We start from the raw sequence: 14,520 nt of genomic DNA, 5'->3' as shown, positions 1-14,520 counted from the left end.
ATAGACAGAGAGAGAATCCCCAATCCCCACTGAGTAGAAAGCCAGAATGTCGCACTTTTCAAGCTGACTTTCCTTGCATATAAGGAGTACGTTTATAAGCAAGCCATCCACTGTGCTTCCTCAATAAGCTATGGCCTAGGTCCTGCAGCGTTAACAGAACAAAAACACACAGTACATTTTATTTTGCCATTACATGGCATTTAAAAGCTACTATCAGCACATGTCTCCCAACACACTCTTATAATAAAGAGTAGAGCATTCACCATTTGTTATGGGCGATTTGGAAATAATTGTATGCAAACCAGTAACTAGCAGTATCATTAACAAAAAGGTGAAATAATTATTCTCACCAGCAAACGGAAATTAATGGCATCATTCAGAGATGGACACAAAGCTGATGTTCCACGTAACTGAACATTTATCAGCACTTGTACCTGCATTAGCATCCATCTTTGAAACAGGTCCTAATTTTTAAGCTATACATAAAGGTTCACAAGACAATACAGAGATGTAAAGAGAGACATCACCAAGATCTAAATGGAAAATGAAGGTATTCGGATATATACGAGTACTAAACCCCGTGGCATCGGAGCATGGCGGGGGTCCCCGCAAGTTCCCCCGCCGTTGCCACCAGTCCCCCTCGCTGCCCCCCCCCCCCCCGAACTGGGCAGCGTCTCCCTGAAGCGGAGACGGGCAGGGAGACGCTGCCCAGCCACCGTGACACTGGGACGTGCATGCAAAGCACAAGTGTCCCAGTCCCTATCGCCGGCGCTCGCCAGTGAAAGGGATCTGGCGAGCGCCGGCCAAGGATGAGCCCGGCTCCATCTGTATTTGACACCAATACTGTGGCATAAAGGGACAAGTACACTCTGGGTGGTATCTGACTAGCTGCCAAAATTTTTCATCCGACAACTTGCCCACTGTTTTTGTTTTTTTAATTATACATTACCAACTTTTTTTCCACTTTTTCTTATTCAGTTCTATCAAACAAACATAAAACCCCACAGATCCTTTGTTTTTTCACAGCCATGATCAGGACATAAAAATGCATATTCATGATTAGTGTTGGTTTTTTGGGTAAATTGGATAGCTCGGGCAGATCAATCAACAGCAATAAATTACCACGACTAATTGGATACCGTCCTATATACATGCAAAAATAATGCATAACAAATCTTAAGTGTACAACAACAAAAAAGTTTGAATATAGACGCCTTGATATAGAATGAAAAAAAATACAGAGATTGGGTCTAATTAATGTTCAAAATGTGGTTAAAAAACAACAACATTAACCCCCCTCCTCACAACAATAAATAAAATACTAGTTACTAATGAAGAAAAATGGGTACTTGTTTCCTAGCACGGCGCCCAATATTTTCATCTTATGCGATCGCATCACATGCCATATAGCCGCATACAATGCATGCGATGGTATACAATTTTTTATTGTACAAGCACCCTAATGGGTCCTTACAATGTGAAATGGCCCCCCATAGTCAACGCCACCCCCAGGATCAACACCAACCCGAAGCTTGGCGAGCGCAGCGAGCCCGCGTGGGGCGGCGGTACGCGTCCTCCGACCTTTTCATCCCACCACTATCCATGTCGGCTATTAGTTGATTTTAGATAGTGTGGTGAGCCACCGAGCCCGAAGCGTGGCGAGGGGACACGGATTACTTTACATGTATTGCGCATCCGCTCGCCACGCTTCGGGCTCGTATTCCACGTCCGCTCGCCACACTTCGGGCTTGGTGTGCTCGCCACACTATCTAAAATCAACTCCACGCCAACAGGGATAGTGGGGGTATGAAAAGGTCGGAGGACGCGTACCGTCGCCGCTCGCCACGCTTCGGGTTGTCGTTGATCAGTATGGGGGGCCATTTCACATTGTAAGGACCCATCAGGGTGCTTGTACAATCAAAAATCGTATACGATCACATCCAATGCCATTGTATGGCATACGATGCGATGTGATATTTTACAACATCGCGTCGCATCGCATACCATCGTATACCTTATTTAGTGTTATGGTATGCGATGCGATGGGCGCGATGCTAAGAAACAAGTACCGAAAAATGTAAAAACACAAAAAGAAGTGTGATATGCAAAATATTTAATCTAGCAAGCAGCAACCAAGTTGCTCAAGCAAAATGCTGGAGGTGATCTAGAAATTAGCGAGAAAACATTAACTAGTACCAGGAATAGCAGAGCAATACAGTATGTTCAGGTTCATGCTTATCCTGAAACAAAACAGTGTTCAGTATGAAGCTGTACACTTACCAAAATACTGTGAAGGTTAGATAAGTTGACGACTTCACACACCGCTTTAATTCTATCTATTAATTTATAAAAATAATTCACCATCTCTTCTTTCTTAATTATTTTTGCATAACGAGGAAAAGTTGGAGGAAGCAACCGCTGGTTGACTAATGGCTCAAATCCCATCATAATCGGATGATCTAAAAAAAAACCAAAAGCAATAGAAATATTCCTGTAGACATAAATCTCAAATACGTATTGCTGCACAGTCACAGACATGACACACTGCCTGGGCAAAAACTTTTGAGTTGTTGTGTCTTAAAAGACAACTGACCATGTGTAAAACTGCACTCCCCAGGTCTTCTGTGTATTTACTAGATGGAAGGGACACAGCAGTTCTAAGACTGCAGCAGGATCAAACGCCTCAGTGAGGTTGGAGTAGGACACCAAACCTTACAGACATTGAAACTGGCACAATAACCACAAGATCAAAAGAGGGACTGGACTGCAAGTGTAAAATAAATTATGTGGGCAATCTGCCAGGTGCAGATTATATTATATTCAAAGGAAACCCAAGATCAACTCATCTGAGCTTGACCAAGGCAATACATCATAGAACAGGTTAAAAACGGGATATGGACCTGGGTGGGGCCCAGTACCATCATGCAGATTACTTGACCCTTGACTTGAGACCAGGTTGACCTCTAGAAGGTAGAGCTCCTGCCCATCCAGCATGGCACAAAACCTAGTTTTAGATTTGAGAGCAATTGCTCTCAATAACGGAAAAAACAGATGAAAACCGGGTACTTATGTAGTATCTGGGCGCCCGATTTTTTGATTGTATGCCTTAAGTTAAGGCATACAATCAGATGCGATGTGATGACCCGATTTTTCCATAGGAATCAATGTTAAAATGGACTGAGTCCATTTTAACATGGAATTCAATGGGAAAAAGGGGTCCTTTTCATACCGCTACTATCCAAGTGGGCATGGAGTTGGATATAAACCTGTGGCGAGCGTAGCGAGCCACTGAGCCCGAAGCGTGGCGAGCGAAGCGAGGGGACGGTATTCTGTGTCCGCTCGCCTCGCTACGCTCGCCACAGGTTTATATCCAACTCCATGCCCACTTGAATAGTAGGGGTATGAAAAGGACCCCTTTTTCCCATTGAATTCCATGTTAAAAAGGACTCAGTCCATTTTAACATTAATTCCTATGGAAAAATCGGGTCATCGCATCGCATCCGATGGTCGCATGCGATGCGATGCGATGTGCCCGATCCGACCCGATTTCTAAATCGGGCGCCCAGATACTACATAAGTACCGAAAACTGTTATGTGGGCACATTGGTTAAATCTGTATAACCGATATGTCAGAACAACCAGTTTTGTCTATTGTCACACATTTGGGAGAAAGTGGTTCATTGTCATTTTCTCTCCTACATTACCAGATTTTTTTCATTCCAAACAGCCAACTAGCTGGGTGGAAAGATAATCTTAAAGTGTCTAGCCTGCTTTAAAATCTGTGGCCCGAGCAGTAACGTGGTTCAGTTTAGGGCCAAAGACCGACCTACCCACAAATGGAATTCAGGGTCTGCTTCCCAAGACCAAAGTCAAATTGTTCTCCTGGTAGAGCAATATAGACCAGACTATGCATTGATTCACCAAGGGAAGAAAGTTTAGACTGGAGATTCTCCACCAACTGGTCAGATCAAGACTCGATGGTTATGTTCACCCAAACAGCAGTCAAGAGTGGCCTAGATGCTGCTGTAAAACCAATGCCAGATATAAATATGGCCTCTCTGACAGTAATATACCTAAATGACATGGAACCAGTAGTGGGTATATAACCATGGTTTTGGTCAGGCGTGCAACTGGACACCTCACCTAGAGACTACTTTAAATATCCCAGGCTCTGTGTGGCTCCTGGGAAGGACCCACTAAAGTTACCATACTGTGATGGAGGTGGAACAAGAGCTAGAGACCCAGAACAAGACAAGCGCAGGTCAAAGCACCTTCCTCAAACTAAATGTGCTACTATCTGAATACTGATGTATCCGCACACTGGTAATCTCTGCAATGGAATCTGCCATGAATCTAGCCCATTCACATCTCACCTTTGGATGTTTGCTGTCCTGTGTCCTTAGCCTCACATGCACACCAAATATCTGGCTGTGTGTGACTATTTTGGCAATTTAGCTTTACAAAGTGAACAGATACAACATTGTACTAAGGTAGTCACTGCCTTGCCTTAGAAGAGTCTTAGCTCAGACATGCTTATAACAAGCAGGCATATTGTGCACAGAACAGAAGTATAATGCTTGCCCTACACACTCTAATCAGATATCATTGTGCACAAAATGTTCTTAGCAAGCTACCCTTAATTCACCACTTAAAGGGATTGTTCCAAGAAGAAACTTTAAATCTGTCAGCCGCAAAGTTTTACCCCAGAGAGTCAAGACCAGCAACTAATAGTTCTAGTGGGACCTCCCCTTGTCTAGTCAGGGTGCAGTGGCACCATTCAGCGAGAACAGAATTCACTAACAGTACCACAAGCAGCTCTCAGGCCATTACTATGTGCCACTGGAGATCTAATAAGAAACACTGTGTACGCAATCAATTTTTTTGGAGGGGGTGCATGCAGCCGACATCAGCGTATGTCAGCTGCCCGCCCTCTTCCCATACAGGGGCATCACAGATCTAAGGCACCAGAGGTCTGTGAACATGAACATCGAATGATTTCTGCCCCGCACCCAAGCTGCAAATGGATGTTTATGCAAAACAGCTATTCGCATGCGTGTGCAATCTGTGTGCAGGTCGCGTTTAGATGACCCGCAAATCTGCGAATTTCGCAGCTTTATGGGTCCATCAGAATGACCTCCATAGTATGTTAATTGTTTGAGTTATTCTGTTTTTCCCGGAAAAGCAAGACACCGCGGTTCATACTTCCTAGCATATATTACAACGTTTCTCTGTCATTTGCAGCTCTGTACATCATTTAAAACATGAAGTCTCGAGCAGTTCTCACCGCCTTTAGTAGTATCATTCTGAGCCTGAATGCCAAGAGGAAGGGAACTGTGAATAGCAGAGAGAAGGTCACCTGCTTGGCTTATCAGTTTTGATGCTTCTACGACTGCACTGGTCTAGACAAAAAGGAAAGAAAATTGACGTACACAATATTACACAGCCACTAATACAAACACTTAGGAATACAACCTCTCCTTACCTCTTTCTTGGTGAAAGCAATTAGAACAGTCAACAAAACTCTGGTAAACTTCACTCTGCTAAATACTGCCAAGCACTGCTGGTGCTACGGAAAATGGATAAGGATAATGTCACGTGAAAGGGTTAATTCCAAATGGATAGTTTCAAAGGGTTAACTACATATAGGTTTAAACCTGCACTGACTATAGAAATAATTTAAATAATCCATTTTTTAAGTATTAATATTAAATATTTGAAATGTCTTTTGCAAACTTCCTGTATTTTTAACCTTAATTAAAAGAAGAGCTGGAGTCACAGGAAACTTTCCAGATAAAGTGTAGTACTGTATATTAAATATGCACAAATTGTATTGGATTCTATGGGCCAGATTAAACTGTTTGAGCTGCCGACAACCACTAGAGGGTGCCCAACAGAAATGTAAAAAGAAATTCAAATGTAGCTCTGTTCAGGCAAGTATGGATGCTGTTTAGTTTATACACCCCGGCGGTGGCGAGCTGACAGCTGCATATTCACCCATTTAAGTGCGCAAATGGGACTTTTGCAGAGCTTCTATTCATTTGATTGGGTTCTAAAACACCTGAAACTTTTATGTGTAAGCCTAAAAAAAAAAAAAGCATTTTGCAGACAATCACTAAAAAACTATGTAATTGTTTACCAAATTATGCTTACAAAAACATCAAACTTCCTGATTTATCTTGGGGGTATCATAGGATTTTGAACCAAATACTGACACTTTTAACCTTAAAATAGGGATATTCACCTTCTTAGGGAGTGTGAACAATTAGCTGCGTTCATTCCTATGGAGTGCTAACATGCCCATCTAATAAAATACCAAAAACGTGCCCGGCCACATTATCCTGTGGAAACAGATTATTGCAGCTAATTGAATTTGACAATATTGTAAAACAACTAGATAGTTGGAAGGAGTTAGTAAGTAAAATGTTTTACCTCAAGCTCTACTTCAGGATCTCTCGCCTCACCCTGCCGACTCCTAGTGCTCTAGAACAAAAGAATAGTCAGATGTCACGTATAACAACAACACAAACTAGCAGTCTTAGCCAACATTTGGCCCCAAACAATTCCACTAGTATAATTTTGTTAAAAACCAAGATTACAGGTAGTTGACTACAAAAAAAAACACTATTTGTACATTACAATAAAAATGTTATTTTCAGAACTGCAGACATGTTTTATGGAGTGTGCATGTAGGCATGGAGATTAAGGGGTTCTAGCACTTGCACAAAAACATAATCTATGCCCTTGCCTGCTCTACTAAAACACATACAGGACTATGAGTAAACATATGAACAGCAAGACTCCTAGTTAGGTTGCGAGTATGAGAGAGGTGTGCTGCTGTGTTTTTATCTGTTCATATAATCGCCAAAGAATTGAGATATAAAAGTAGCTTCTATTTAATTTAACAACATCCAATTTTAGTATTTATAGATCGTCTGTGGCTCCGCTGCCCTAAACTGACACTATTAGCAGTATACAATGCTTTTTGTGAGCTGTGACAGCGAGCAGTGCTGACTACTTGCTGTCACAGCTCGCACGGTCAGTAATCACATGACGTTTTTACAGTGACGTGGAAACGGCGTACGCGGTCGCCAAAACAGTGAGGCTTGCAGCTAAATGCAGTGGGCTCCCTGCATTAGCCACACACCTTGTCGTTTGGGGGAATCCTCTCTGTCCTCTGACAGTGAGGATTCCCTCAGAACGTTGAATACGGTGAGCGGTTTTCGGCAATCCTCGCCTTTTAACCCCCTCACCGGCCGCATTGAATAAGGCACTATATATGTAAATATACAAACTCTGACATGTTATTAAAGCAACAATAATTTACATACATGCCTTGCAAAGGATTTCAACTTTAAAAAAAACATGTAACTTCAGCAAGCATCCTGTCCATCCGTCCTATTATATATGCCCCAATATATTATAATGTGTGTGTGTTTACAAGGCATGATTGCAAATTATTGCTGCTTTAATAAAATGTCCGAGTTCGGGCAGCATTCCGCACGATGAACACAGACCCTACAGATGCCCCATAAAATACACACACATATTCAGCATTACAATAAAAACTACACAAGCCATGCACATGGAAAGTACCTTAACTCGCCTTTGCAAGTCATCTTCAACATCTTTTAACATTCCTATAAAAAGACAATTCCAGATTTATAGCAAATGCAGAGAAAATATATATGCATACAGACACACACATACATCTGAACATATCACCTGTAACTCTAAGATCTGTAACATTGTTAGCCATTTTAAATCCATACGTCATAGACTGGAAATCCTCCTAGAGAAAAAAAAAAAAGTACAGCTGATTTGTGATGTCACTTATTAGCGGAGGTATGTCGTTACATCACTACCAGATGACAAACCTCTTCAAAAACAGCAGCTTTGTTCACTTTTTCTCTAGTAATATCACATATCTTGAGAATTCCAAGTGCAAACGCCTTCATGGCTGGGTCTTCTATGAAGTCGGGATTATGAACATAAAGACACGTGAAAACCGTTTGTGCTAAGGAGTGGCCTTCTAACCAAGTTATCTACAGCAAAAGAAGGAATTATACATAAAGTTACTCTCCATAAACCTTTTGTCCAACAGGAAATAATTGTACTTCCTCCAAGGAGAAGCTCCTGCTCCCAAAACAAGAGTTCTACATATGTGAGATTGTTACAGCACTGATGTCATAAAATGCTATGCACAGAGAGGGATGTACCCACCTCCTCCAAAAATTTCACAGGAGTTTACATAGATAACTTCTACAGTATATCCAGGGTCTATTATGACCGGTCTACTGATAAAGAGTGTTTTTCAATTTTACAGACATTTCTGTAGTCATATTGGATTACTAACACATGGATGCTATTAGAAATATAAAAGAAAGAAAAATAATAATCACCACCATAACATGAAATATGGAAAAAAAAAGTTTAAAAAAATCCAAAATGGATCACCCTGATAATAAAGCATCCATAACTATTGGGAAAAAACATCAATCTCTATACACACAATCGATGCAAATCTGTGCTTAATTAAAATTAATAATAATTAATATTTTTTCTAAAAAAGTAGGAGGGGAGAATATACAATTCAGTATTGTAGACAGCCAAATGAGAGAAAAAAATTATTCCCACTAAAACTGACACAGAGATAAGGGCCCTTATTCTGGTTCACTCGCAAAGGCAAATTCCTTCTCAAATGGACAAATGGGGGGAAGAAAACGTTGCCTCTAGTGCTGATGCGCTATGTCTCTACCCGGCTATCTCCCATGGACCCAGGAGCTGGCATCAGCCAGGTTAGAATGGCTGTCAATAGGGCAGCTGCTGAAATTGAAATCTGCAGGTTTCAGAACGGTCAGTGTCACTGACCGTTCTTACAATTCCCCCACACATCAGCAGGCTCTCTTTAAGACAGCAGCACCATCCACGACAGGAGCACATGGAGAAGCAGCATCAGTGTACATAACTTGCACTGATACCACTTCTCCCCCTTAATGGAGGATAAAATATTTACCCAAATTACTAAAGGGGCATACACGGGTTGCGCTTTTCGCTTAACTTTCAATATCGTAAGGAAAGTTAGCCAAAATCACACAGTGTTGAGGGGCTTACCGATGCGTGGCCCCGCGAAGTTGGTATAGCAAGTAAAAATAGACAGTGCAGGCACAGACTATTTTTACTACAGAGCGGATCATTAATGAGGGACCCCGTTCCCCTCCCACCACGGTCGTTCATCGCCCACATCGGCAAATCTGTATGCACTTGTGATATGGGCGGCTGCGGGGATTGTCCCATGTGCATGGCCCTTAAGACTTAATTGATATTTACAAGACACAATTTACTTGTGAGATTTCCCTGCCATATCAACTCAATACTACTTAGACAAGTACCTGTTTTTCTTTAAAGGTCTACTATCATAAGTAACTTGTTTAATGAGTCATCAATGAGTTAGGCGGGTATAATACCTCCATGTTACTCAAATAATGAATTTACTAAAATAAGAAATGAGCAATTACATACTTACCAAACAACAAAAACAAGTATCCATGATTCCTATTAAATCTGGCCATGTTAAATCTTTAGTTTTAATGGTTCCATCCTTTCAAAAAATAGAAATGTATTAGAGAAACAAAATATCTGCCAATATTGAATTCTAAAAATTCACATACATTACTTTACAGATGTACATGGTGAATGTTAATCTGGTTAAGCAAATAGTAAAGTTTTGTGTCATATTAAATGTTAATAATTCAGTTGTTATGAATACATCTTTCACCATAACATCAAAATCCCGGGTTTTTAGAAGTGTATGCACATCACCTTGGGATTTTGTTACGTCCCAGTTCCTAAACCCTTTCAATAATCAGGCTAAAAGTTAGGCAAAGCAAAAAACTTTAAGGAGTCTTGGAAATATTAGCTCAAATTACCAAGCTGCTGTAAGTAAAAATACTCAGCAGTAGAAGGGTAAATATGGTAGAACAAACCAGAATAATGGGTCTAATACAATATTTGCAGAATTTATAGAATAGTCCTAAGAACTAACCTTTATTGCTTGCTCAAAATTCAGAACCTTACGATTAACCTGATTCCCGATCATGCCAGCATCCATTTTAGGGTCCATCATTTCAATGGCTGACATGGCTTCAAACAGGCCAAAGCTGAAATGCAACAACCAAAATACAAACTGAGGGTAATCCCACATCAAGCTAAACTGTGGCTGTATGCCAAGAATATTAATACATAACACCCATACTCACAGTTTGTCGTGAAGCAGCTCCCCCAGTTTCAGCTCTGCAATAGACACATGACATTAAGTGGTTAGCTTCTTATATATTCCTCTACACCAGTGGTGGCCAACCCGTGGCTCTTGAGCCTCATGCGGCTCTCCCCCTTGTAAAGTGCGTCTCCTGCTCCCACTGCTGCCCGCCGCCCACCGTCCGTCCCAGTCCCCCCTGCTGCCGGTTTTCTGAATCCCTTCTCCTTCTGAGGGGAGGAAAGTGCGCATCGCGCATCTCTCCTACCCCTTACTGTGCATCCTTGTGACTGAGCCGTCTGCCAATCAGAGCTTGCGGGCCAGCAGCCAATCAGGAGCCAGCCAGCGAGCTTTGATTGGTGGACGGCCCAGTCACAGGGAAGTGAGGGGGAAGGAGACGCGTGGTGTGCTGTGCTCTCCTCCCATCGGTGACATGACAGGAGGACTGCAGGGGGACACCAGACTGTCCTCTCCCTGCCCGGCAGCAGCAGCAACAACGGTGAGTGCTGCTGCTGGGAAATTTGCACTGTGGGGGCATAGCAGTTTGTGGCACTGTGGGGGCATACCAGCTTTTTGGCACTGTGGGGGCATACCAGCTTTCTGGCACCATAGGGGCATACCCGGCACCGTGTGGTGCAAACCTGGCACCGTGGGGGGCATATGTGTATCTGGCACTATTGGGGGCATATGTATATATGGCACTGCACTATTGGAGGCATATTTGTATCACACCCACCCAAGGGGTCAAAATAGACTACACCCCTTTTTTTGGCGCATGCGCCTTTGGCGCGCGCATGATGTCGGCTCTTTAGCTTGACTACCGATATTTTTCAGCTCTTTACCTCTGACCGGTTGGCCACCCCTGCTCTACACCATTACAAAAAAAGGAAAGTACAGATTATTACCTGTTAATAGGCTTTCCTCTACTCCACCATGGCAGCATACTTCTGGGTTTCCGCCCCCTTGGGTAGATATCTGAAAGGAACAAAAAAGACACTGACCCCTATATAAGGACCGCCCCCCTAGGCTCTGTGTCTTTCATTTTACAAGCTTCCAACAATAACATAATCATAACATATATTAAATAACTCGCTCAACCCTTAAATTCAAGGCTGGGAAAAACGGCTGCCATGGTGGAGTAGAGGAAAGCCTATTAACAGGTAATAATCTGTACTTTCCTCCACCTCCCCATGGCAGCATACTTCTGGGTCTACCCTAGCTGTTCACTCCACTGAGCGGGTATTTAGTAACATAATAAACAAAAAGGATACTGGTTCCATCACCGTATCTGTGGTATAACACCATCTTCTTTCTTTCTTTATAAATTATTTTTTTTTTTATTAATTGCTGCACTAAGGATTTTTCTTCCTAGTTTAGCGTCTTCAGTAGCTGCCACATCCACCCTGTAGTACTTGGTGAATGTATGTGCCGAGGACCAGCATGCCGCCTTATACACTTCTTCCAGCGCAGCTGCCCCTTTTTCTGCCCACGACGCTGCCAGTGCTCTTGTTGAATGGGCCTTTAGCCCCACCGGAGGCTCTAATTTCCTAATCTTATATGCTTCGCATATACATGTTCTTATCCATCTGGATATGGTTATCTTCGTTGCTCCTAACCCCTTTTTTATTCCTTCTGTAAGTACAAACAGTTTTTTTTACTTCCTCCAGGCCTCTGATCTTTTTATATATATCTTCAGTGCCCTGCTTACATCCAAATTATGCAGCCTTGCGTCTTTGGAATTTGTTGGATTCTTGCAGAAGGAAGGCAGTACTATCTCCTGGTTTATGTGAAATTTAGAGACTACCTTTGGCAGAAAATGAGGATTTGTCCTCAATACTGCTCTATCTTCAAAAAAATTGAGGAAAGGTTCTTCTTGAGGAATTTCAACGACACCTCCTCTAGGGGTTCAAACGGTGCCTCTGTCAGTACGTTTAAGACCATATTAAGATCCCATGGAGCCAGTGGGTTATGAAATACCGGCCGGATCCTTTTAATTGCCTGCACGAATCTTTGTATATATCTATTATCAGCAATTTTCATATCTAGAATAGCACTTAGTACTGATATCTGTACCCTCAGAGAGCTAGGTGAAAGGTTCTTCTCCAAGCCTGCTTACAGAAACTCCAGAATTGTATTTATTTTCCTCTCATCTTTGCTCCCCGATCTGCAGAAGTGTACATACTTCCTCCACATCCTATAATATGCACTAGACGTTGAATATTTTCTTGCTTTTAATAGTGTAGTTACTACTTTTTCTGAAAATCCTTTTCTTTTCAGTGTCCTGGTTTCAGCAACCAGTTGTCTGGTTGTCTTTGGTAATAGCGGCCTTGCTGTATTAGATCTTTGTAATCTGGTAATGTCCATGGTTCCTCTATCGCCATTTGAGTTAGAGTTAGTTTCGCAAACCACGATCTCCTTGGCCAGTATGGTAGGATAGCAATCACCCTGGATTTCTCTCTGCTTATTTTGTTCAGTAACCTGTGAATGACCGGGAATGGTGGACGTACGCTAGTTCTACCTCCCATTTTTTCGTCAGTGCATCCGTCTTCCATGACCTTGGTTCCCAATGTCTGGAAATGTAACACGGCTCCTTCGCATTCTTTCTGTTGCCATTAAGTCTACTTGTGGAAGGCCCCATTTCCTCACAATAGTCGCGAACACCTCTGGTGAGATCTCCCATTCTCCTGGGGCTATCCTGCTTAGAGTATCAGCTAACCGATTTTCCTTTCCTGCAATGAAGACAGCCTTGAGATTTATGACATGCCTCTCTGCCCACTGCAGTACTTTTGATGCTTCCATCATCAGGGTTTTGCTCCTTGTTCCCCCCTGTTTGTTCAAGTATGTCACTACTGACTGGTTGTCCGATCTTATCACAACTTCTTTGTCTATAAGTACACTCTGAAATTTTTGGCATGCCATCCAGACCGCTCTCATTTCTCTTATATTGGAATGACTCTGGCTTGTCTTCATATTCCATTCTCCTTGCGCCGACCATCGCTCGCACACAGCCCCCCAGCCTTTCTTGCTGGCATCCGTTGTCACCATAATTTGTGTGTGGGTCGTAAAAGACTTCCCCCTGCTTAATCTCTCCATGTTGTTCCACCATCTGAGATCCTCTTTTGCTTCTGATGACAATACTATCTTTTGCTTCTTGTTTTTTTCGTCTCCATCCCATTGCTCTAGAAAGCATCCTTGTAGTGCCCGCATGTGGAACCTTGCCCATGGTATAGCTTCTATTGCTGCCGACATGAGTCCTAGCACTCGCATACATTCCTCTGTATGACTCGTATTCTTCCTTACCATGCTTCTTATTTCTTTGATCAATCTTTGACGCCTGTCTTCTGTCAGTTTTACTCGCATGGACTGCGTATCTAAGATCATTCCCAAATACTTCACCTTTTGTGATGGTTCTAGGTGACTTTTCTGATAATTTATCAGCCAGCCATGTTCTTTGAGGTACTCCAGAACTAGTCTTGTATGTTGACCTGCCTTCACTTCTGACCGTCCCATGATGAGAAGGTCGTCTAGATATGGCCATATTGACACCCCCTTTATTCTTAAATTGGCCACCAGCACCACCAATACTTTTGTGAATGTTCTGGGTGATGTTGACAGGCCGAATGGCAGAGACATGAACTGGTAAGTTTTCCCTCTTAGTCTGAACCTCAAGTATTTGGTGTCCTAAAAAAAATTGGAATATGCAGGTATGCATCTTTTAAGTCTATTGTCGTCAAATAGGCTCCTTTTTCTATATCTGGAAGAATGGTTCTGATTGATTCCATTTTGAACTTCTTTGTGTGGACAAAGGTATTCAACCTTCTCAGGTCCAGTATCGTCCTAAACCCCCCTGAGGGTTTTTTTACAACGAAAAACCTTGAGTGCCACCCCTGGTTTTCCTGTTGTTTTGGTACTCTTCTTACTACACCTTGGTCTATCATAACCTGTAGACTGCTTAATAAAGCTGTTCTTTCTTCCCAGTTGCTTGGGACAGGTGATTCTTCTATCCAGTCTCCCGGCAGCTTGATGAACTCTATTTTGTAGCCTGAAGAGACGACTTCTAGCACCCACCTGTCCTGGGTCGATTGGCACCAGACTTGTTTGTAGCACATTAGCCTGCCGCCAACCCTGTCCCTGGCGTCATTGTGTCTGACGGAAGGCAAATCTGCCTTCTCTGCCCCTTTGACCATGAAAAGTGTTTATTTCCAAACCAGGGCCTCCTGAAGTTACAACCTGGTCTATATGTCTTAGCTTCTTTGTAGTCTGCCGTT

At 42.5% G+C, this 14,520-nt stretch overlaps 1 protein-coding gene across 1 annotated transcript in view; it reads right to left on the bottom strand.

The window, feature by feature from the left end:
• NAA35 (N-alpha-acetyltransferase 35, NatC auxiliary subunit) overlaps nt 1-14,520 on the bottom strand; it is a 51,787-nt gene that overhangs the window by 27,874 nt on the left and 9,393 nt on the right. The window contains exons 3-12 of the mRNA XM_083186423.1: nt 10,257-10,290; nt 10,043-10,157; nt 9,524-9,598; nt 7,875-8,042; nt 7,723-7,789; nt 7,594-7,637; nt 6,430-6,480; nt 5,483-5,566; nt 5,285-5,399; nt 2,281-2,459 (exon numbers count right to left, since the gene is read on the bottom strand). Coding sequence (XP_083042549.1) covers nt 2,281-2,459; nt 5,285-5,399; nt 5,483-5,566; nt 6,430-6,480; nt 7,594-7,637; nt 7,723-7,789; nt 7,875-8,042; nt 9,524-9,598; nt 10,043-10,157; nt 10,257-10,290 — 932 coding nt within the window. The remainder of the gene's footprint in view (nt 1-2,280; nt 2,460-5,284; nt 5,400-5,482; nt 5,567-6,429; nt 6,481-7,593; nt 7,638-7,722; nt 7,790-7,874; nt 8,043-9,523; nt 9,599-10,042; nt 10,158-10,256; nt 10,291-14,520) is intronic.

This window comes from Crinia signifera, chromosome 1, assembly GCF_055691185.1.
Source record: "Crinia signifera chromosome 1, ASM5569118v1, whole genome shotgun sequence".
NCBI classification, from domain to species: Eukaryota; Metazoa; Chordata; class Amphibia; order Anura; family Myobatrachidae; genus Crinia; species Crinia signifera.
The sequence above is the reverse complement of the archived record's forward strand: the minus strand, read 5'-3'. Positions and strand labels throughout refer to the sequence as shown.